The following is a 21,896-nucleotide window of genomic DNA, read 5'->3' as shown; positions in this document are numbered from 1 at the left end:
CCTCACCACTCCTCCTGCAGTGAGCAAACCCTCCAGAGTACAAATAAACCTTTATTTCTCCCTGCTGGTGGCAGGAACAGGTATAAACCCCCTCCCTGAGCAGGGGCTGTCCTCCATTGCCGGACTACACGCTGGGCACACACGGCCAGCCCTGCTCCTGTTGCCCCCCCACCAAAATATGCCACAGTAAATACAAGAAGGGAAGGGGGAGTGACTTGGGTGTCCTGACCCTGCCCCATGGGCCCAGTGCTGGAGAGGGGACATGCTGTGTCCCCCCGTGCTGGCAGACACCGTGTGCCTCCCTGCCTGACACGGTGCAGTGCTGCCAAAACATGCAGGCACCACGTTTCCACTTTCATTTTCCCTTTTACTTGCTTCCCTCGGTGCTGGGCTCCATGACAGATGTGCCACTCGTGAGTGAGAGCACGTGTGGCAGCATCCCCAGTCCACCCAGGAGGGGGTACCAGGGCTCAGCATGCCGGTCTCCACTAGTCCCTTGGTGGCCACCAGTCCCCAATCCTTGCCCGGCTCCAGTGTGAGGAGGAGGAGAGTGTGGATTCCGTGATGTGGGAGCGTGGGGGACCCATCATCGCTGCCACCCAGGTCCGTGGCTGCCCCTCTGGCCCGGCGGGTCACGGCTCACGTCACCGGCTGGCCCGGCCCCGGGGTTTGGCCATCGCTCTTCCTGAGGATGACGCTGCTGAGCTCCTGGATGAGTTTGTCATTGATGGGCGAGGGAGGCTGCAGGCTCCTCTTCCTGGGCAGCTCCAGGGAGCTCTCTGCACCAGGACTGCTCCCCGGTGTGGCTGCCTGCTCCCAGTCCCTGTCCAGCGCCAGGGAAGGCTCCACATTCCTCTCCAGAGAGGCTGTTTTGGTGGGTCTGAGCCCCTGGGTCGGAGCTTTGCCGCTCTCCAGGTTCAAGCCCCTTTCGAGGGACACGGCTTTGGTGACAGAGGGACCTGTCACCCTCTGGGCCGGGCTGGCAGGCAGCGAGGAGCGCAGTGGGGTGGCTGGGGGCTGCTCAGGGAATGGGGCTGGTTTCTTGGACCTGTCCACGGGGGGCACGGCCGACAGGTCTGCCAGCAGCCCCTGCCCCAGGTCCAGCACGGCCAGCTCGGGGAAGTTCCCCACCTCCTCGTACACAGGATCAGCGTCCACCTCCTTCTCCTGCTGCTCCTCCAGGGAGTCCTGGTGAATCTTCATGGGCTGGGGAGGGCAGGGGGTCAGGGTGAGGGGCACTGTCCACACTGCTCAGCTAGACCCCTCAGTCCCCCCTCACCTTGCCCTCCCTGCACTCGGGCACTGCCTGGGAAGCTTTGCCCCTCACTATGGGGCTGATGCCTACAGAGGACCCACCCTCCACCAGGTCTCTTGGCTCAGGCACTGCTGCCCCTTTCCTCCCCATTGCTGATGGAGGGGGAGCATTTTGGTCCTTGCCAGGCACAGTCCATGCTACCAGCCCAGCAGCCCTTGGCAGAGGGGCTCTGGGGTGGGGAGGGCAGGTGGATGCCCACGTAGAGCTCAAAGCCAGGTGAGGTGAAGTCCAGCAATAACTTGATGAGGAGCAGGACCCAAACCTGTTTCCTTGCATTTCTTATACTGATCCCCTCTGGGCAATGTGTGCCCAGTGAGAGAGGCTCTGGGAACTGGGCTGGACTGTTGTGGTCTTGCTTGCCCACAGCGGGACCATGCAGGGACCCCCATCCCCAGGTGCAGGACATGCAGAGCAATGGGCACCCCCTCTGCCACACAGCACGTGCAGCATGGCCTGGGCATAGGTGGGATGCTGTAGGTGAGCCCTGGCTGCTGTAGCCAGCAGGAGCAGTGCAAAGCCAGCCAGGGACATGCTCCACGTGTGCAGGTACTTACAAAGAACATGGACAAAGTCCTTCGTGTGTGCAGGCGGCGCTGGAAACAGAGGAGACGGGCACAGGTAAGCACAGAGGGCACGGGGCAGGGTCAGGGGGCCTCGGCAGGCAGAGGAGGGGCAGTGGGGTGCAGCACCCCCCATGTGGGGTCTGCAGGCACAGAGAGCTGCCATGGACACGAGCACAGCACCCAGCACACAGCACCCAGCACCCAGCACACACACCGCCGAGCACAGGGACACACACCCACAGCACCCAGCAGTGCCAGGCAGCACACACCCACCCCACGGGCTCTGGGGTGGGCACACGGTCTTGGGATGGGTGCAAGGACCAGGGTGGGTGCAGGAGCACCCGTGGGCAGGGGGAGCTGCGGGGGCTTTACCAGGGTCTGGTTGGCAGAGAGCATGGTGGCGTCGGTGCTGTCCCCATGCAGGGGCACCAGTGGCATCGTGCCAAACTTCTGCTTGGCGAGGTCGGAGGAGGAGCGTCGGCGCAGGATCACGGGGTGCCGGTCGTCGTGCTGTGCACAGGGACAGGGTGGGCACAGGGGTCAGGCCAGGCTGCCCTAGCAGCTCCATCCCAGCCCTACCACCCCCATCCCAGCCCTGCCCAGCCCCATCCCAGCCCTGCCCAGCCCCATCCCAGTCCTGCCCATCTGGGTGGCACAGCCAGCCCTACACCCACCTGAGCCTTGAGGATGCTGGTGGTCCAGTCCCACAGCTCAGCTTGCCCCGAGCACACCAGGCACCTGCAGAGGAGACAGCGGAGAAGTTGCCAGAGATCAGGGCCAGTGGGACCCCTGTGCCCTTGTCACCTTGTCTGTGAGCCTGGGGTTGTCAGGCACAGCTGCAACCCGTGGAGCTGCACCTCTGAAACTCATTGCATGCCCAAATCACTGCTTCAGGGCAAGGTGAGAGCTCGTTGGGCACCCAGCATGTCCCAGGGGTGCTGGTTGGGATGGGGAGGTGGGAAGGGTGTGTAGTAGCGAGATGGATTACTCCTGGAGCCTGGCTCCCCCCTTGTGCCAGGGAGCTTGTGGCCCCATCACTCTGGCTCTGGCATACCCCAAGCTCTGCCAGATCCCAGGGCCCTGTAGCACTGCCCCTGGCTGCCCCAGTCCCACTAACACTGGGGATAGATCTTGACATCCCTCCAGCCCCAGGATGGCAGGGGCAGATACTCACAGCTGCTGCTTGTCCAGGGTCAGTGTGAAACCCCACCTGGGAAAGGAAGAGGCAGGCTGTGGGGCAGCAGTGCCAAGCTCAGACACAGCCCAAGGGCTGTGGGCAGTGGTCCCACAGACCCAGCTTTGGTTCCAGGTGGAGCCTGGCATGCTCCCAGCAGGTGGGTTCATGTGCCAGGTGCAGGGATTGAGGGATTCATGTCCCGGTGCCATGGCCAGGGAAGGACCCACTTACTGGGCTGGTGGCTTCAGCTTCTTCTTAATGCCCATGTAAACCTTGGCTGCATCCAGGGGCCACTCCCGTTCTGGCTTGGAACTCTGGGGAGGGAAATCCAGTGGGTCAGCCCAGCTTGGTGCCAGCCTCCCTGCCAGGAGGACAGCCACCACCATGCCACTGCTGTCCCCAGGCTCCCTCTCCCTGCCTCTCCCCCGCCCTCGGGGTGCAGGTCCATGCCCTGGGTACCCTCTTCTCCTTGAGCAGCAGCAGCCTCCGGTCCCGGATCACGAAGTAGCGCTCCTGGAACTTGTTCCCCAGCAGCTTGGGGGGCTCCTCACGGCATTTCAGCAGCCCACACTTGGGGCTCTCACGCTTGACACCTGCCCAGAGCGAGGAGATGGGGGTGAGGGGGGCTGGGAGGGGCAGGAGGATCCCACTGTGGGTCTCGGGGATGTGACCCTGATGGCTGCAGGGCAGTGGCCAGGGCAAGGGGAAGTTCAGGCAGAGCTGTCCCTCTCTGGGGACACCCCCAGGGGCTGGGACTTTTTGTGACTGCCTTACCTGTGAACAGACAGCTGCCCTCGCCAATGGGGACCTTCCTCACCAGCAGGTACGCGGCGCTGGGCTCCGGGAGCTTGCACCACTGCAAAGCTTGCTCCAGCACCTTCTCCTTGGGGTGCAGGGGCCTCTCTGGGGATGCAGAGACACTCTCATCTCTCTGTCGCTGTTCCCCATGCCAGTCCACATTCCTCCTGCCACCAGCACAAAGCCTCCTCCCCCTGTCCCACACCTCCTTCCCACCAGCCCAGCCATGCCAGGGGTATCCCCCCGTGCCATCCCACCAGGCTCACCCAGCTCCCCGTTCTCCAGTGCCTCGAAGGTCAGCCAGATGTCCAGGCTGGCTGCCACGTTGCGCATCTCCAGCACCTGGTTGGTGAGTTCCTCGGCCGTCATCGTGGGGGACACCTGGGGCCAGACACACGGGGAGCTGCGTGGGCGGTGGCAGGATGGGTCCCAGGGACAGGCTGCACCCAGAGCCTGAGTCCCTCCTCGCTCCCCCCGGCACAGCCCTCCTTTGGGACTCACCTTCAGGGTGACACAGCAGTCGGGCAGCTTCTGCTCCAGGTAAACCTCGATGATGAGGTCACCTGCCTGTGAGAGCTGGGGAAGAGCCGGTGGTGTTGGTGCCATGCTGGCATGGGTGCTGAGCACATCCCATCATCCCAGGGGCTGGTGATGGTGTCTTAAGAAGCTGGGGCTGCTTCTCCCCTGGGCAGGAGCCTCAAGGTGATGGGCAAAGGGAAGACAAGTGGGGAAAGTCCTTTCCCAAATATCTGGTGTGGGACAGTGGGGACCCAGGGTGGGCAGCTGGGAGTGTCCCCACCCTCCAGTCAGTCCCACCAGCCCGGGGGTCCCTGGTGTGGTGGGGGCCAGCAAGCACATCCATAGTACCTGAGTGTCCTTCCAGGTGGTGATCAGGCTGTTCTCCAGATCCATCTGGGATACCTGGTCCTCGTCAATCTGCCGGAGGAAGGATGAGCAGGGTCAATGTGGAGCGGGATACGGAGGACTCAAGGCTGGGATGGAAGGATGCAGAGGAGGCAGAGATGGGCAGTATGGGGGGATGCAAGGGGAGCTGGAGGGGGCTGGCAGGCCCCTGCTCACATTGAAGATGCTAACGTAGTTGTCGATGAGATCTTCCATCACCTTGACCTCGTGCTCCCCTTTGCCGTCGGTCTGGAAGAGGCTGGGAGCGAAAAGCAGCGACAGGTTCTTGGTGCTCATCTGGTTGAGGTCTGCACATTTCTGCACCCTGGGACAAGGAGCCGAGAGGTGAGGGGCTGGTCCCACTCTGGGTTTCAGCCCCATCTACCCTCCCCTGCCTCATACAAATTCTCCTGAAAAACAGCTCGAATTTACCCAGCCCACCAGCAATGGGAACTTCAAGCCAGGCAGTTCCTGTTATGAGAACTTCCTGCTGCCATCAAACCAGACAAGAGCCCCACCTCAGCCGCTGAGTCAGGAATGGGAGTGTAGTGTTCTGTTTGGGGCATTTAGTGAAGTCTACATCCCACAGGGGGGTGTCCCCTAGTCCCAAACCTCCTGTCACTCCCCCTTGCTGCAGGATGACTTTGGGAACATTCAAGGTGTCCCAGAGTAGCGTGTTCCAGCACCATCCAGAGGACTGGTGTGGCAGGACACGGGCATGGGGCTCCTCCTGTCTCTCAGGGTTGGAAGGCAGCATTCCCTGGGGAGCAGGGAGACCCCACATACTGGCTGGACCAGGGGACCCTGCAGGAAGGTGGCCCACTGACCGGTAGAGGTGCCCGATGAGCGCAGCCAGGGTCTTGTGGTTGAGGCGGGGCAGGCGATGGATGAGCTCCTTGTACCGCTCCAGGCGCTGGGGCTTCGAGGGGATTTCTGGAGGGAGGAACCCATGCCATGGATCATTGCTGAGACCAGCAGATCCAGAGATGACCCAGAGATGACCAGGGTTGGCACCAGGATCCTGTGGGATACCGGCCCCAGGGAACCCTGGCAGGTGGCCCAGCATGGGAGCAGCGTCGGGTGAAGGAGGTACCTGCAGCCTCCTTCCACTGCGGGTGCAGCTCCAGGGTGAAGATGGGATCTTCCAGCTCGCGGAAGAACCTCTTCAGGACATCAGTGACGTCCTCGATGAAGTTGTCGTTGATGCGCAGCTTGACGTTGCGGGCGTCCCGCCGGAACTCCTCCATCAGCACCTTGATCCGCGACTTGGCTCCGTTCTTGCGGTAAATCCCCTCGTGCCGCAGCCCTGGGACAGGGACACGGGGTCACAGGGGCTCGGTCCTGCTCAGACAATCCCCAGTGGGGCTGGTGGCCCCCGCGGTGCGCTGGGGGCTGTTCCAGCCGTGCCGTGCTCACCGTACTGGGTGATGAAGGCGATGCAGCTGTCCACGATGATGGGGATGTCCCCCCGGCTCAGCTGCTGGTCCCGCAGCGCGTTGCCCCGGCCCCCTGCCGAGGCCTGGATGTCCGTGTACCACGCTGCCGAGTCCACCCGTGACAAGCCCTGCAGGTAAAATGTCCTGAGAACAACAAGGCAGAAAAGAGGGAATGAACGTTGCCGGAGGGGCAGGTTATCCCCTCCTGCCTGGGACAGGGAGCAAGGCACAGCCAGGCTGAGCTGAGGGATATGCTACCCCATCAAGAGACCCAGGCTGGAGTGACCTCTGCAAACCCCTTGGTCACAGCTCTGCTGTCCCAGTAGCATCCCCACCATGGGGTTTGGATCAGCATCGACCCACGCATAATTGGCTCTGCCCTGGGCAGCCTGCTGGGCTTGCCTGGCTCATTCCCCATCATTCCCACAGCCAGGACTCACCTCCCCATCTCCACCAGGATCAGCATCTCCTTCTTGTCTGGAGTCTCCGTGGGGGGAACCAGACCTGCGTTGGGGTGAGAGGTGGAGGGGTCAGAGCCGTGCACGGCCACCACCACACGGTGCCTGTGCCGGGCTGTGACAGCACTCACTGAGCTCCTGCAGCCGCCGCAGGTTGATGCTGTCCTCAGCCCCGTCCTCCTCGGCGGGGCAGATGAAGAGGTGAGCTTTCTGGAGGATGAAGAAGGCCTGCTGCCACCTCTCAGGGTTGAGCATGCACTTGTAGCGCAGCTGGCCCACGCGCTGGAACTCGTAGCCCAGCAGGCAGTGACAGCTCATGGGTGTGAACCACTGTGGGACGGAGCGAGAGACGAACTGGGTGAATTCAGGGCTCAACCCCCGAGTGATGACTCCCATGAGGATGGGGCAGGTCACCAGGGAGGATGAGACCCCCTGGAAAGGGAGGAGGGTGCTTCCCACAGCAGATCAAGAGGTTGGGAGGAATCAGTGAGGACAGATCCTGGGGACACAGCAGGGTGCTGGGGCTGGGGCTGGCTCACCTTGCCGATGGCACTGGCCCAGGCCTGCAGGGTCTCAGGCCCATCAGTTCCCAGCTGCTGCACTTTTTCCCCAGCAAGGAACAGCTCGAGAGTGAAGCGAAACCTGCAGAGGATGAACCAGCCCATCAGGGCAGCCCCTACCCCGACCCTGCACCCAGAGCCAGGGCAGACCATCGCACCCAGCAGGAGCAAAGCCCTCTGTGTGCCCCCAGGCTCTCTGGGCACGTGGTGGGGGCACGGCTGGGGTACCTTTCGGTGGGGCAGGGGCTGGTGAGTGCTTGAGCTCTGCTGACACCCAGGGAGAGGAGGTCCCCACTCTCAATGTGGCCCAGGGGCTCAGTGCATTTCTCTGTCTCAAAGAAGAGCAGGGATCTCTCCAGGGAGCACCACGTGCGCTGGAAGTCTGTGGGAACATGGGGTCAGTGGCACCGGGATGGACACCCCCTGGATGCCCTCCTGCACTCCCCACACTCACCCTCTTTGCTCTTCTTGGCACCTGGGAGCTTTGGGGGGGCCGTGGCCCGGTGCAGGTACCCGCTGTGTGTCACTGGCTGTGTGATCTCGTTGTAGACGCCCTCCGGACCCGGTTCCCGTGTGCGGGGGCTCCCTGTGGGGCACGGCACTGAGAGTGGGGTGGGAGCAGGCACCCACCAAATTGTGAGTAACAGAGGGGTCGGGAGACCCCACTCATGGAGGTGTGGGCAAGGGGGTGTGCCAGGCATGGGGTTCCCTGAAAAGGGGCTCCAGAGGAACTGCTGCCTTGCCCCATCCTAAAAGAGAGTCCCAGGCGGGGTCCCCAGGGAGCCTCAGCACCTGATGATGTCCTCAGCCTTGGGGTGTGCCGAGGGGGACAGGAGCAATGGCAAGGAGGAAGTGTCCCCATCACAGATGGGGCTTGAGGGTCCTCATTACCTGAAAGGTTCCTGGGCCTTTTGCTCTCCAATCCCCACCAAAGGTCAGCCCCTGGGGCCCCCTCGCTGGCAGCAGGGTCAGATGCCAGACCAGCCTCTGAGGACGAGAAGAACTGCAGGATGGTCTTGAGGAGGGTTGGTCCTGCCACTGCAGTGCACAGTGCCTGGGGTGAGATAGTGCCTTTAGGGACCACGTCCCGGCTCATGGAGACCCCAGACCACTCCTAGGGACGTTTGAAGGCAGGCAAACCGGGGCACAACCTCCCAAGATACGCCTGGCACAAGGGTGTGTGCACGCACAGCCAGGCAGGAGGTGTTGGCATCTCAAACCAGGAGCTCTGGGATGGTTCCCAGCACCCCAATACCCCGAGGTGGCCCCTACCTGGAGCACGTCCTCCTGGGTGGGGCAGTGGGGATGGGGCAGGCGGTACCGGCCCTCCCGGTACTTGCGGGAGATGAATTCCCGCCTCTGCTCGGCGCTGCTGTCCGGGTGGATGGCCTCGCTCGCCGGGAGCCGAGCGGCCCAGAACCGGTTGGCTCGGTCGTTTCCCAGCACGATGAAGAGCTGCAGGAGAGCCCCGTGGTCATGGTGAGCACCAGGGCCAGCGGGAGGAGCAGGATTCCCAGTGTTCCTGCACCCCTACAGAGACCATGGGGCTGCTGCCCTGCTAGAGGAGCAGCCTGGCCCCTGAGCACACTGTGCCAGCCCCGGTGCCCTGCCCTGAGTGCCTCTACCTGTACGATCTCGTTGGACCAGACACTGGTGTCCAGCTTCAGGCTTTGCACCTTGGAAATGTTGGAGCCCAGGCTGCGGTGCTGCCCTGCGGGGAGCAGGAGAGTGAGCACCCCTTGACCCTGCCAGGGAACTGGGACCCAAGCTGTGCCCATACTCCAGCCAGCACCTGCCTGCCCAAGCAGGCCCCCATGTGCCCCCCGGGGAGATGTCCCCACCTGCACACTGCTTGCAGATGACCACGCAGAGGTTGATGGATGCCCAGTCGGGACTCTGAGCCCAGCAGTCTGCACAGTATTTGTTGGCTTTGTTGGACCAGATCTTCTCTGCCACCTCGTAGTCATAGAGCATCTCAGCCATGGCCTCCTGCAGCGCCTCCATCCACTCCCGCTTCTCCCGCTCCGACTCCGCCACGAAACTGTGGGCGCCAGCACAGCCAAAACTCAGGGCACTGCAGCAACCAGCACCCAGCTCTGGCACCTGGCTGCTCCTCCCACCTCATCCCACCTGGGTGCCGGGGATACCTGAACGTTTTGGAGGGGGTGATGAGCTCGAAGCTGCGGTTCTTGGCTTCGCGGATGGTGGAGCCACGCATCTCAATGAAGAACATGCCAATGCCCATTTTGAAGAACTGCAATTCAGAGTGACAGTGCTGTTGGTCCTGCAGTGCCACAGCTGTGGTGGACACACCACTCCGGACACGCCCGTGATGTTGGGGCCTCCAGCACCCCCATCATCCCATCCCTGCTTTGCCTGGACGAGACCCTGCCACGTCTCTCAGCCACCTCACGTGGCCTGACATAAAGCACCCTGCAAATATGTTATGCCTTCAAATGAAATGCAAGTTCTGCCCACAGCCCCCGAAACCCGGCTATCCAAGTCCTTCTGTTTTCAGGATTTGAGTCAGGGACACCCATAAGACAAACATCATCCTGAGCCAAACCCTCAGTTGATGCTGATTGCTGGGCAACCTGGAAATGAGGTGATGGAAAAAAACCCCAGAAAGGTGAGAAAACTGAGCAGGAAGGAAGTGGGGGTTCTGTGGGCAGCAGCAGGGTGTGAGGTGACAGTGCCCTGCTGCTTCCCATGGGGCAGATGCCCCTTGCAGCAGATGTGTTTGCTGCTGATTCCGTGCTCAGTGACCCACCCACCCTGTGATGGATTGGGATGCCTTGGTGTGACTGAGACCAAAGCACCCAGCAGAGATGATGATAATTTGGTGACAGCGAGGAGATGAGGAGGGTGGTCCACTCCTGGTATCCAATACTGCTGCCCTGTGCAGGATCTCCATCTTCCTGCCCTGCCATTCCCTTTCTTCTGCCCATCCTTTTCCTCTCTGCTCCCTCTTTGGCACCAACTCTGGCTAAGCTCCCTCCATCCCTGCCATCCCATCTGCCATTGGCACAGCCCTCTGTGCCAGCTGGGGGGCTGCTCTGGCCACGAACCTGCTCACTCTTGTACAGCCACATCTCAGGCAGGCTCAGGGCTGCGAACACCTTGGACTTCTGGCCCTTCAGCTCCAGGGTCCCCGACTTCTGGCAGTGAGCGGTGTTGGCGGGCCGGGGTCGGGACCCCACCAGGCGCTGGTCCATCACCTTCTTCTGCAGCGTGGAGCACCACTCATTCCTCTGGGCTGGGGACCAGGCATGAGGGAGCAGGGCTGAGCCCTTCCCAACAGCCCTGGCATGGAGCAGAGCACCCGGCAGGCATGGCAGGGATGCGGTGAGAGCTGCCCTTGGGATGCTCCGGATGGAGGAGGGAGGCAGGGATGGTTCTTTGGGGACTGGGGGCCTGGGTTTTCACTCACCCTCGTTCTCAGCACGGAAGACAAAGATCCGATGGCTGGTGACAACCTGGAACTTGTTGTCCTTGTTGGAACGAGCCATCTCAATCACGGACAGCGGGATCACCCCCTTGGGGTAGGGCTCCTGGAACGGGCCCCAGGCAGGGTTAACCCCCTTTGCCCTCTCCACAGGGCATCCCCATAACCTGGCATATCCTCCACATCCCCTGGGTGCTGCCTCATAGCACAGCCCGGGGGGCACCAGCAGCCAGGCGGGAAAGGATGGATCCATGGCTGGCATCCTATTTTCAGTCTGCCCCAGGGTTTGTGAGCCAGCAGGACCCCCCCTTTCCTGCTCCCTGTTGGCAGAGGGCCCCTTGCTATCCCGAGCTTCCCATGGCTGAGGCTGTTTTAGGAGCCCACCAGGCATCAGGGCCATGGCTGCTCCACCTTGGGGATGGCAAAGCATTGCTGGCTCCTCACAGAAGGACAAGGGGAGGTAAAGGGGGTATAGCAGCCCCTGTGGTGTCAAGGCACGGTGCAACCTCCCCACCCTGCCCCATCCTGTCCCTTTGTACCTTCTCACTGCTGAAGTACATCAGGTTCTTCCCGTCGAAACGGACGTAGCGCCTCTGGAAGACATAGTTCCTGTTGGGACGGCAGAAAAACTGTTGGGAAGGGGATGATCCCCCCGAGGACCCCACATCTGCTCACAGATCCCCCCTTCCCCCAAGGATGGCTGCACAGACACCTTTGCAGCACAGCTGGGGTACCCAAGAGGGTTCTCCTCCCACAGGGAGGTCTGGCTGCCCCAGCAGCACAGTGACCAGTGTGGCCACCTCACCCAAGGGGACTTTACCTATGGAGGCTGCCCCATCCCACCCCTGGAAGTGTTCCAGGGCAGGTTGGACACAGCTTGGAGCAACCTGGTCTAGTGGAAGGTGTCCGTGCCCATGGCAGGGGGTGGGAACAAGATGATCTTTGAGAAAGTCATGGCAGCTGGGACACCCCAGCACCCGCAGGACAGCTTTGAGATCCCTCCCAACCCAACCCAACCCATTCTGTGACCCCATGGCTGTCCCACGTACCCCTGTGGGGAGAGCTTGTCCAGCCAGCCACTGAGCATGGTGGGCCGGGGCTCGGAGAGCGACGTGAAGCTGGCGTAGGGGGAGATGGTGAGGTCGTCCAGGACCTCGTCTGGGTAGAGATGGGCTGGGAGGCTGAAGGGGGCCCCCTCGGCCCGCGGTGCCTCCACGGTGGAATAGCCCTCGGTGTCGTTCTGGACGATGCGGTCGATGAGCCGGCTCCGGGTCTCCTCGTCCTCGCTCCGTCCCTCGCTGCTGCACTCGCTGCTTGTCCTGTGGCACATGGGGCTGTGAGGGAGCCAGGCTGCTCACCATGCAGGCTCCTGGCTAATCCCATCCCATCTGGGGACACCTCACACTGCCCCTGTCCCCGTCCTGAGCGCTCGGGGCACCGAGGGATGTGGGTGTTTGCGTCTCCAAGAGCAGGGTGGGACAAGGGTTCAGTGCTCATGAGGCCATCAGCAGCCTGAGGCTCAGCCAGTCCTACATCAAAGCAAGGTTGGGGCCACTACACACTCCAAATCCCTGGCATTACCTCCTTCCCCTCTTCACAGGCAGCAAACCAAAGCCAGGCAGCTCCCCAGACCCATGTCCTGTTCCCTGCTCTACACCCATCCCAGCTCCCTCCTCACCAGGGCTCTCAGCCCCTCTCCCTCTGCCCCTCCAAACTTTCTGGAACCATGAAGATCTTTCTGCCACGACACCTTGTGCCTGCTCTTGTGCCCAGCCAAAATGCCCTGTAGAAGGATTGAGATGGACAGATGGGCCAGTGGAGCTCCTGCACCTTGGGAATCCAAGATCTCTATCTCCTTGGGAAGCCATGCTAAAGCCCCCAGCCAGGCCTGCTGAGCCTCTCCAACCACAACAATAAAAGGAAATTATAAAAATAAACCAGGGCTAAGGCTGCCCCTTCCCATCAGCCCTCTCATTTTTCTTTCCAGCCATTTTTCTTTCCCTGAAAAGGAAATGTGCTGGAAAATGTCTGACAGTCCCAGGAGCTCACAGGGGAGCTGCCCAGGTGAAATGGTGATGGGCAGGAAGAGAGCCATGGAAGGCAGAACACGCCAGCACCCACGGGAGAGCACCCAGGATTCCACTGTGGAATCCAGTGCCAGCATGAAAGAAAGGCTCCAAGAAAGGCAACAAGGAGGGTCCAAGCCCTGTCCCAGCTTCTGCCTGAGGAGCACCTGAGTAGGCTGGGCATCTCCAGGGGCACAGGGTGAGTGATGGGGGCGGGTTCACGAGGAGAGCACACAGGAGCTGGGGGACATCAGATAAAGCCAGTAGGAGCAAGGCTCAGGAGCACTTGGGAAAGGAGCACCTGACCTGTGGGACTCCTCCTTGCAGAAGGAGAAATCTGTGAAGGAGAAACCCCCTGAATATGAGAAACTGCCTCCAGTGTGAATGCATGACTAGAAATGCTTTTGGAGCAGAAAGACCTCAAATTCTCCCAGCACCTGGTTTTGGGCACTGACTCATCCTAGGAGCCAAGGCTGTGCATGGATCTGTGCTTTGGCCCTGGACAGGCACCTTGTGAGGCCATGAGGCATCAGATGTCCCTGATCCACACGGGACAGGAGTGAGTCTGTCTGGGAGGATGCTGGGCTGGACCCACCCTGGCTGCAGGTGGGTTCTTGGAGAAGTGGGGTGGGGTATGGGATGAGGAGGTGATAGAGAGGGAAAACAGCCTGTTTGGCTCTAGTGTCTGGAGCCAAAGGAAGGGCAAGAAATGGCCAGGGGTGGCTGGAAGGCTCAAAGCACAAGGAAAATTACTGTTTAATTAGCATAACAGAGCCTTGGCAGGGTGAGTCATCTGGCTGCAGTCCCAGCCTGGTCTGCAGCTTCTTCAGGAGGGACTGGCTGGGCAACAGGGCAGCTGGAGGACTCAGTGAGTCAGAGGCAGACATCAGCCTTGAGTGACAGGGCTGAGGGGGAGACAGACCCAGGGAATGGGTCAGAGCAAGAGAAAAAGCAGATAAAATCCATAACAGCCCCTTCCTGAGCCATGACTTACAGCCAATGAAGCTGTAAAGAGCTGGAGGACAGGGAGCATCTGCCAGGGACAAGCAGATGGGGTCTGGCTGGAGTGGGGTCTCTCAGCATCCCGGGAACACACTAAGACCCAGCTCTGGCCTCGAGGACAGGGCTGGTGGATGAAGCCTCCAAACAACAAGCCAGGTCATGTCCCCTTCCAGCTGGTGTCAGGCAGCGAAGACAAGTAACCCTGGGGACAAATGAGTCCCCAGGGCCAGGAGAAGGTATTTCCAGGCCAGCTGAGCCTGGAGGGTGATCCCTGAGGTGCACTGAGTTGGGGCAATGTCATCCTGTCTGTGCTCATGTGGGAGATCTGGTGGAGGACGGAGGTTGGGCGATGGAGGGAAGGGACCTGCTGGTGGTGAGGGGACCAAGGAGCTGATCCTGGATCAGCTGGTGGTCACAGTCAATGAACCTGCGAGTGGGCACCGGGGAGGGAGGGAGGGAGGGAGGGAAGGAATAAGCTGTCAGGGACACAGCATTCCCAGCGTTTCTTTTCTTGAAGAGAAGATGCCTTGAGGTGTGAGGAGCAGCAGTCCAGGGTCTCGGAGCAAACCAGGGCAGAGTCCATCCTCACAATGCTGCCTGGTGAGTCTGACCCAGTCCCTCGAGCTCCACAGGGTGACACAGACACTGCTGTGCCACCACCTCTCTCCTGTGAGACTGATGTCTGGAGCAGGGCAGGGGATGCTTTTGGCATCAGCATTTCAGGGGGCTGAGCATCACCAGCTTGCATGTAAGTGGTCAGTGTGAGAGCAGGTAAATCCCACCCTAAACTCCAGGCGCTGCTGGACCCTCAGAGACTTGGCTCTCAGTTTCCCAGGGAATTTTGCATTCCTTTTCCTTTTCCTCTTTGCTGAGGATATTTTGTTGCTGGTGAGGTGGTTGTGCCCACCCCTAACACTGGCACTGCCTAGAAAGCAAGAGGGCTCCAGGCAAAGCTCCCCCACAACAGGGTGAGAAGAGCTACTACAGGTAGAAGAAAGGGGAAGAAGGGACTCTCTGAAGTTTGGGAGTGGGAAATATTTCCCATAACAAGCAGATCTGTGGGCTGCAGGAGACCCTCCTGTTATTCCCAGTGACCAGCTGCCAGTCAGCAGGATGAGGACTGGCTGAACTGGAGAAACATGAGTGCTGAGGAGGAGGATCAGGAGGTCCCACAGGACCAGGGCTGGCCAGCAGCCCCTCAGCAGCTGAGCAGGAGCCCATAGCTCTGCTCCAAGGGATCGTGGTCAGACCAGTGGGGCGGGTTGAGGGAGGAAAGCGTTGGAGCAGCTGGATGTGGAATGGAGCACAATGCAAAAGGTCTTCAAAGGCTTTTCTGTCGCTACTTCCACTCCTCACACCCCAACCACACTTGTGCTCAGTCTGGGAGGAAAAAAACCTGTGAGACACTGCCCCTGACACTGCTGACAGTCACATCCTGCCTCTTCTCAGCAAGACCAGGCTGCAGACTCCCTGGTAGGTCCACAGCTGCAAGTGCCTGACTAATGATCTTGGGATATTCTGGATCCCAACTCCTTGGAAGCCACTGGATGGAGACTGTGACCCACAGGGCAGTGCCCAGCTCTGCTCTGAACTGTTGGTTCAGAGGCTCCACGGGAGATTTCAGGATTTCTCTTTGCAAAACTCCTGTTCCCAGGTGTTTGCAGTTCCCCGCCCGTGGCTGTGTCAGCTCCGTGCCACTGGATCAGTGACAAACACCCACAGCAGGAGATGGGCTGGACCAGCACTGGGCCAGAAAGGGCCATGGGCATGCACTGGTCAGCAAGGCCATGGCCAGAGCTGAAGGACACAGAGCTGCAGCACACCTCCTCCTCTGAGCAACACAGGAAAAGGAACCCTCCCCATCCGAAATGGGAAGAGCAGCTTTCCTTCCTCTTTCTGAGATGCTATCAGGAGGTATGGAAAGTACGTTTCAAAAGCATTTTAAAGGTGCCCCTCACAATTTCAGTGTCTAACACAGTGTGACTGAGCAGCAAATGCTGATCTGATGATGCTGGACCCTTCGGATATTGCACATCCCTCCATCAGGAGCTCGGAACTATCTCATTTATGAGTAATCCCTGTCGCCTGTGGTGTTTTCCCACTCCCAGAGGCCAAATCCAGGCTCCTCTGGGTGTGCAGGTGTCCATTGCCACTGGTGCTGCCTCGACTGTGCACCCACAATGTTTGTTGCCAAGCCCTGTCCCCCCAGGGGCCACCCACCAGCACAGCTCCTTCTCCTTTCCAAACCCACCAGCTCTCCTGGAGGCTGCTGACCTGATCCCAGACACTTCTGATCAGCTCCATGGTGGGGGAAAACCCCCCATTACCTCTCAGGCTGTCCCCAGAGGTGTCCCCTGTCCCTGGCATGCAAACCCCTGACCCTGAGCCCAGCCCAGCCCCTGTAGCCCAGGGAGGTGATCCCACCTGCGGACTTCTCGCTCGAGGTCCAGCTCGGACACTGCCTCATAGCTCTGGCCAGCGGAGATGCCAACACCCTGTGGGGAGAGAACAGTCACATCTCCTCTCCCTATGCCCTCTCCCATCCCAGATCTCCACATCCTGCCCAGCCCACAGTGCAGGGGGCTCAGTCTGTGACCCCCAACCCAGCACAGAATCATAGAATATCCTGAGCTGGAAGGGACTCACAAGGATCATCCAGTCCAATTCCTGGCCCTGCACAGACACCCCAACAATCCCACCCTGTCCCTGAGAGCATTGTCCAAACCCTCCTGGAGCTCTGGCAGCCTTGGGGCCGTGTCCACTGCCCTGGGGAGCCTGGGCAGTGCCCAACCAGCCCCTGGGGAAGAACCTTCACTGCTGGGCATCCTGGTCTCACCAGTTGCAGCTCCCAGCTTTGCAGCAGCTGGTAGGATACAGAGTGACAGCAGGGGACAGCCACCATCCCCACAGTCTGCCCTCACCTTCAGGTCCCGGGATGGGGCTATGTGCCCGAAGATGGTCTCGCTGTAGGGGCTGACGGGCTGCTCGTTCACCTCTGCGGGAAGATGTGGGAGGGAAAGGCAGTCAGTGGTGCCTGCTGTGAGGGAGAGACCAGCCAGGACCCCCAACATTGGAGGGGGACCCCCCCGAGCCCACAGTGCACCCCAACATCCAGGGCACACGACATGACAGAGATGCCAGCCCAAACACTTGTGGGGTTGGGCACTGCCTTGGAATGGGGCACCCCAGTCCCTGAGCGAGGCAGGAGCACTGGGCAGGACCCAGGGGAAAGGCAAGGTGTGTGTGTGCCCCCCTCTCCCCCCTTCCCTGGGACACCAGGAAGTCCCCAGTGCTCACCAGTGCCCTGGGGCTCTCACCTGGCTTGCCGGTGGGTCTCTGTGGGATGGGGGGCAGGGCCCCGCTGGGCCAGGCAGGACTGCTGGAAAACAGGAGAGGGGTTACTGGGCTGGGCTGGGAGCCTGCAGGGTCCCATCTGGCTGGAGGCTGCTCCTGACCCAGGCTGAGCCCAGCTTTGCCCCCTGGAACGTGCAGCAGCCCCTCCCTGCTCCCAGTGCCCTCCTTGCTCCCTTCTCCTCTCCACCCTGGGACCTGCCAGGCTCTGTCTCCTGGGCATTTCCCAGCAGGAACCAGCCCCAGAACCCTCGCTCAGTCACCCCCTCACCATGCTGGGGACCTCCAGCCCTGCTGCTGGGGAGGCAAGGAAGGGGCAGCAACTTCTCCCCACAACCAGAAGGAGCCATCCAGGGGCCCAGGGCCACCCTGTCATATCAGAGGGATCCCAGCTGCTGTATCCAGAGCTTGGGAAAGACACTGGGAAAGTGGGGAAAGGGCTTTGTCTGGCACCTGGAGGCAGGCAGGCACAGGCTCTGGGGTGGGATGGGGTTCCGAGGGTGGGGGGCTCTTTGGATTGTTGCCTCTGGCTGCTCTGCACCCCCTCCACTGCCAGGGGCGAGGGGAAGCATCTGCTTACTCAGGCTTGTCATCCGGCTGGGTCAGCTCCTGCGGGGACAGAGCCGGGGGCTGAGGGAGAACCTCACCCTGGGGACCATCCTCCCCTCCCGAGTCCTCAGCGGGTGCTGCCGGGCGCTCCAGTCCTTCGTAGATGACATTGGACACCATCTCCAGCCGGCCCTGCCCTGCTCCTGCCCTGGGGCACGGCGAGGGATCTCTCCTGGCTGGGGCGGCTGCGGCGAGCAGGGGAGGGTGGCAGCGGGGGTGACCCTCCGGCACGTTCCCAGGGCTGGGCTCAGCTGCCAGGACCCTGTGGCTGTGCCGTGGTGGGACAGACGGCACGGACGGGGGGGATTTCTCCGACGGCTCCAAGGTTTGTCCATGATTCGGAGCTGGGGACGGCCGTGTCTCCTCCCGAGGGCTCTCCCGAGCTCGCAGTCGGGATGTTATCACACCCATGGCCGCGGCTGCCCCTGGATCAGCCGGCGGGGCTGGCCTGGGCTCCGGGCGCTCCAAATCCGTGGAGCTCTCCCCCGGCACAAACCCCTCTAGTACCACAAAGGCTGCAGGTGCCCTGCCGCTGCCCGGGCCGCGTGCTGGCACTGTGGAGCGTGCTGGTGGCACGGGCACCAACCCCTGCTCGGGCTTTGAGCGAGGGAAAACCGTCCTCGGCTTGGGGACCGGCTTGGCGACGGGAGGAGCAGGGTCCTTCTCTACAGGCGATGCCTGGCTGGGCGCAGCAACACGTTGCTGTGTCCTAAAGGTGTCGGTAGTCCCTCCTGGCTGTGCTTTCATGGCATCCTTGCCCGCCTGGGGGGCATCCAGGGCCTCCGTGGCTCGGGAAGGGGTGTCTCCTGCTGCGCGTCCTGTGTGGGGTTGACTCAGCACCCGCGTCTGCTGCGCCAGGCTGAGGATCCTCTTGCGGTGCCCGGTGGCGGTGATGCCGAGCTGCTGCAGGTCGTGCCCGTCCAGCGAGGCGGCATCTCTGGCCACGTGGTAGCCGTGCTGCTTGAAGACATCCCGGTACCTCTGCAAGTGGATGGTGGCCAGCCAGTCTGCGATATCCGAGTCAGGGCCGCACGGGGAGCTCATGGCCCTGGGGTGCCTCTGCAAGGGGTGCTCAGTCCATCATCTGTGCAAGGAGGAGAGAAAGGGGGTGAGGGGGCAGCAGCCAGGGAAGGGGGTGGGTTCAGCTGCCGTGAAGGGCACAGATCCTGTGAGTGGGAGCGCAGGATGCTTCTTCCATAGGTCTCCCCACCTCGCTGCTCTCCCCGGAGTCGCTCACCTCCCAGCTCGAGGAGCCGGCATCCTGTTGTTCCTCAGCCCAAGCCTCTCCACCCCTCCCCAGAGCTGCCGGATCTGGCCCCGCGTTGTCGGCGAGGCCGTGACCTGAGCCCGGGCAGGAACCGAGCGCCCGGGGGCTCACGGGGGAGCGGGTGGTCGAGCAGACGCCGAGCGCTGGGACATCCCGGGCTGTGCCGAGCGCGGGGCTGGGCGGGAGGACAAGAGCCGGCGCAGCCGCGGGGGTGTCCCGGGCAGATAACGGGGGGAGCAGCACGGCCCCTCCCAGGGGATGAGCTCCTGTGCCGGCCGGCTCGGGGAGGGCTCTGCAGCCGGAAGGGCCAGACCATAATCTCTCTCTCTCACTGCTGGCGAGGGCATGGGAGAGGTCAGCATGACTCACGGGCAGGCAGAGGGGGGACAGCCTCCCACCCATCCCCGGCCGGGACGGACCCCCCACCGCCAGCACATCGACACGGACGGACGTGTTCCACCAGGCTCGTCTCCCATCAGGGACCCCCGTCCCCAAACGATTTGGCAGCACAGCCCCGGGACAGAGCCGCGGGCTGCCCGCGGGGCGCTGAGGGCCTTTTTCCCATGAATCATGCGGCTCCGCACTAAACCATCTGTGCTGACTGTGCTGCCACTGGGTCTTTTTCCAGTTCCTCCATTTCCCTCTATTGTTCGGCGCAGGCTTCCTTCCTGCTGCCTGCACGCTCCCACGCATCCCCTGCCCCCTCCCGCAGGAGCTGCGTCCCAAACCCGCCGAGGGACAGCCGGGCTGAGCCCCCGCGCCCCGGCACGGGCAGCTCCGGCTCCCCAGCGCTGCCCGCCCGGGTGCCGCGGGTGCCACGGGGAAGTGCCTGGCAGGGGCAGCGCTGTCACTGCGAGCACGTGGGAGGGATGCTGTCAGAGAGGAAGGAGGGACAGTCACGGCAGGAGCTGGGGGAGCAGGATTTGCAGAGCAGAGCACGGGCACATGGCAGCTGGAAGGCTGCTTGTTGATGCAGGACCTACATAAAGGGCAGGGGGAGCCCAGCACCGATGTGGGCTGGCTGTTTGTGCCACAGGGTTAAAGGGCTGTACCCACTTCTGCCCAGCAGCCCAGCGATGAAATGGGGCAATTTCCTCCTTTCTCATGCCTGTATCTCCCTGAGGGATCTGTGGCCAGCTTTGCTCTCTGCCTGTCCTGCCTGGGGCTTCAGCTGGCTCATGAGACCCCCCCCTGCCCAGGCAGGCAGTACCTGGGCTGTGCCGGGCACCAAGTCGTGGGGTGGCACTTTGGGGCAGTCCAGCCGTGCCCATGGGCAGTGGCACCTCACAGGCAGGTGGACACCATCCCATCCCTACAAACCCACGTGGACCAGCCAGTGCAGTGGGCATGGACTGGCCCAGTCCCTTCCCCACCGTCCCCAAGTCTGTCCCATCCATCCCCTGCCACCCTCGGGGTTCGCCCTCACCTCTTGTGGTCTGCAGCCCCCCAGGGCCGGCTCTGGTGGAGCAGCATGGTGGTAGTGCTGCTGAGGGCTCCAGGGCTGCCCTGCTCTGGGCTCCAGGGTGATGCCAAGGCAGTTCCCTGCAGGAACTGCTGCGGGTGCAGACGGGCTTCACAGCACCCAGCCTGCGCCTCCCACTGCCGGTCCCTCCTCCAGGCCAACCCTCTGGTCCCCATCCCTGTCCCACCCTCCTGTCCTGTCCCTTCCCAGGCATGATGCTGCCCTGTGTCCTGTCCCTCAGCCCTGGGCTGAGGCTCTGCCCTCCTTTTGGGGGCTGTCCCCCACCCTCCTCGCTCACTCCTCATTCTTCCCTTGCCTTCCCAGCAAGGGTCCTGCTTCCCACTGCCAGCCCTCAGACATTCATTGCCATGGGGGACCAGGATTCCCTGAGACCCACACTCCAAGGATGTGCTGCCGAGGGATATCTCTGAAGTTCTTGGATGTATTCAGCTCCATCTGCTGTTTCTGCCCCTGGCTGGAGGCAAGAGGAGATATTCACTGTCCCTGCCATGGCACAGGACTGGGAAGGGTGCAGCTGCTGGGAAGGTGCTGCCAAGTGGGAGGAAAGAGGGAAAACTGTTCATGCTTATGAGGGCACTTGGGAGGACTGGCACTGGGGCTGGCTGGGAACATCAAAACCTCCCTTGAGCTGCAGGGAGGCTGGGGATGCAGCACCCCATCCTACTCCTGGTGCCCCATGGCAAGGGGGATGCAGAGTGAGCCACAGCCAGGATAACAGCAGGGGCTGGGGTGGAAGGGGGATGTCCAGAGGGATTCTCTCCTGCAAGGAACCTGAGCTTTCACCATGGACCAGCCCAGCTGCCTTTAAGAAAGCACTTTTCACAAGAGTCCCAGCAGGGCTGGCAGTTTGTCTGGCTCTGCCCTTACTCAACCTTGCACACAAAGGATGTCCGAGCCTGGTATCTCACAACACCCTTCTCTGCTCCTGATGCCACAGCTGATAACCTCTCCCTGCCCTGGAGGGTCCAGATCTGAGGACACCCTTACTCCAGCTCAAGCTGGTCCTTTCCTGCCCCAGTGATGCCCCCAAAAGCCACTGCAGGGGTTTGGGAACATTGGGAGCCCCTGGTGTGGGAGGGCCACCCTGTACAAGCCTCTCTGCATGCAGGAAAGGCAGGTTCTCCTTATCACAGGCTGCTCCTACAAAGCAGAAGCAGAATTCAGCACGAGTTTGGCACAGCTTTTGCCTTCCTCCCCCTGCCCTGCCAGCTGCTCCGGCAGGGAGTGGCACATCCCCAGGGCTGGGGATGGCATGGGTGGTCCCTTGGACCACCTTGCAGGTGGGGTGTGGAGACAGGGTGCACAGGGACCCTGAGGGTGTGCAGGGACCCTCTGGCCCTGCACTGCAGACCGTGCCCTCCCCTTGCCTCTCAGAGGAAGCTGTTTGGCACCGCTGCTTGTGGGAAGGTTGCTGAGGTCTGTGGTGTGAGCAGGAGGGATGGAGCAAAGGGTACTGGCAGTGC

At 61.7% G+C, this 21,896-nt stretch overlaps 1 protein-coding gene across 5 annotated transcripts; it reads right to left on the bottom strand.

The window, feature by feature from the left end:
- Positions 1–33: 33 nt before the first annotated feature.
- Positions 34–20,536, bottom strand: ARAP3 (ArfGAP with RhoGAP domain, ankyrin repeat and PH domain 3). Of its 5 annotated transcripts, none has more exons than XM_064671446.1 (34): positions 20,377–20,536; positions 17,655–18,767; positions 17,041–17,102; positions 16,645–16,718; positions 16,148–16,218; positions 11,705–11,989; positions 11,195–11,264; positions 10,641–10,761; positions 10,279–10,466; positions 9,358–9,464; positions 9,052–9,251; positions 8,836–8,921; positions 8,483–8,665; positions 8,102–8,264; positions 7,665–7,796; positions 7,439–7,592; positions 7,190–7,292; positions 6,782–6,980; positions 6,633–6,696; positions 6,173–6,336; positions 5,850–6,062; positions 5,584–5,689; positions 4,934–5,081; positions 4,721–4,789; positions 4,355–4,429; positions 4,120–4,234; positions 3,830–3,958; positions 3,515–3,648; positions 3,287–3,369; positions 3,053–3,088; positions 2,553–2,616; positions 2,251–2,388; positions 1,870–1,908; positions 34–1,206 (listed from the first exon to the last, which is right to left on the bottom strand). In XM_064671446.1, exons 2-34 carry the CDS (start codon positions 18,725–18,727, stop codon positions 640–642), a joined length of 5,415 nt encoding a protein of 1,804 aa, XP_064527516.1. In that variant the 5' UTR covers positions 18,728–18,767; positions 20,377–20,536; the 3' UTR covers positions 34–639. The 5 variants fall into 5 exon arrangements, with proteins under 5 accessions (XP_064527516.1, XP_064527519.1, XP_064527518.1 ...); XM_064671449.1 differs by having other exon boundaries at positions 11,705–11,974; XM_064671448.1 differs by having other exon boundaries at positions 17,041–17,099.
- Between the last annotated feature and the right edge of the window lie 1,360 nt (positions 20,537–21,896).

This window comes from Pseudopipra pipra, chromosome 15 (assembly GCF_036250125.1).
Source record: "Pseudopipra pipra isolate bDixPip1 chromosome 15, bDixPip1.hap1, whole genome shotgun sequence".
NCBI lineage: Eukaryota > Metazoa > Chordata > Aves > Passeriformes > Pipridae > Pseudopipra > Pseudopipra pipra.
This window is presented reverse-complemented; position numbering and strand designations above follow the sequence as displayed.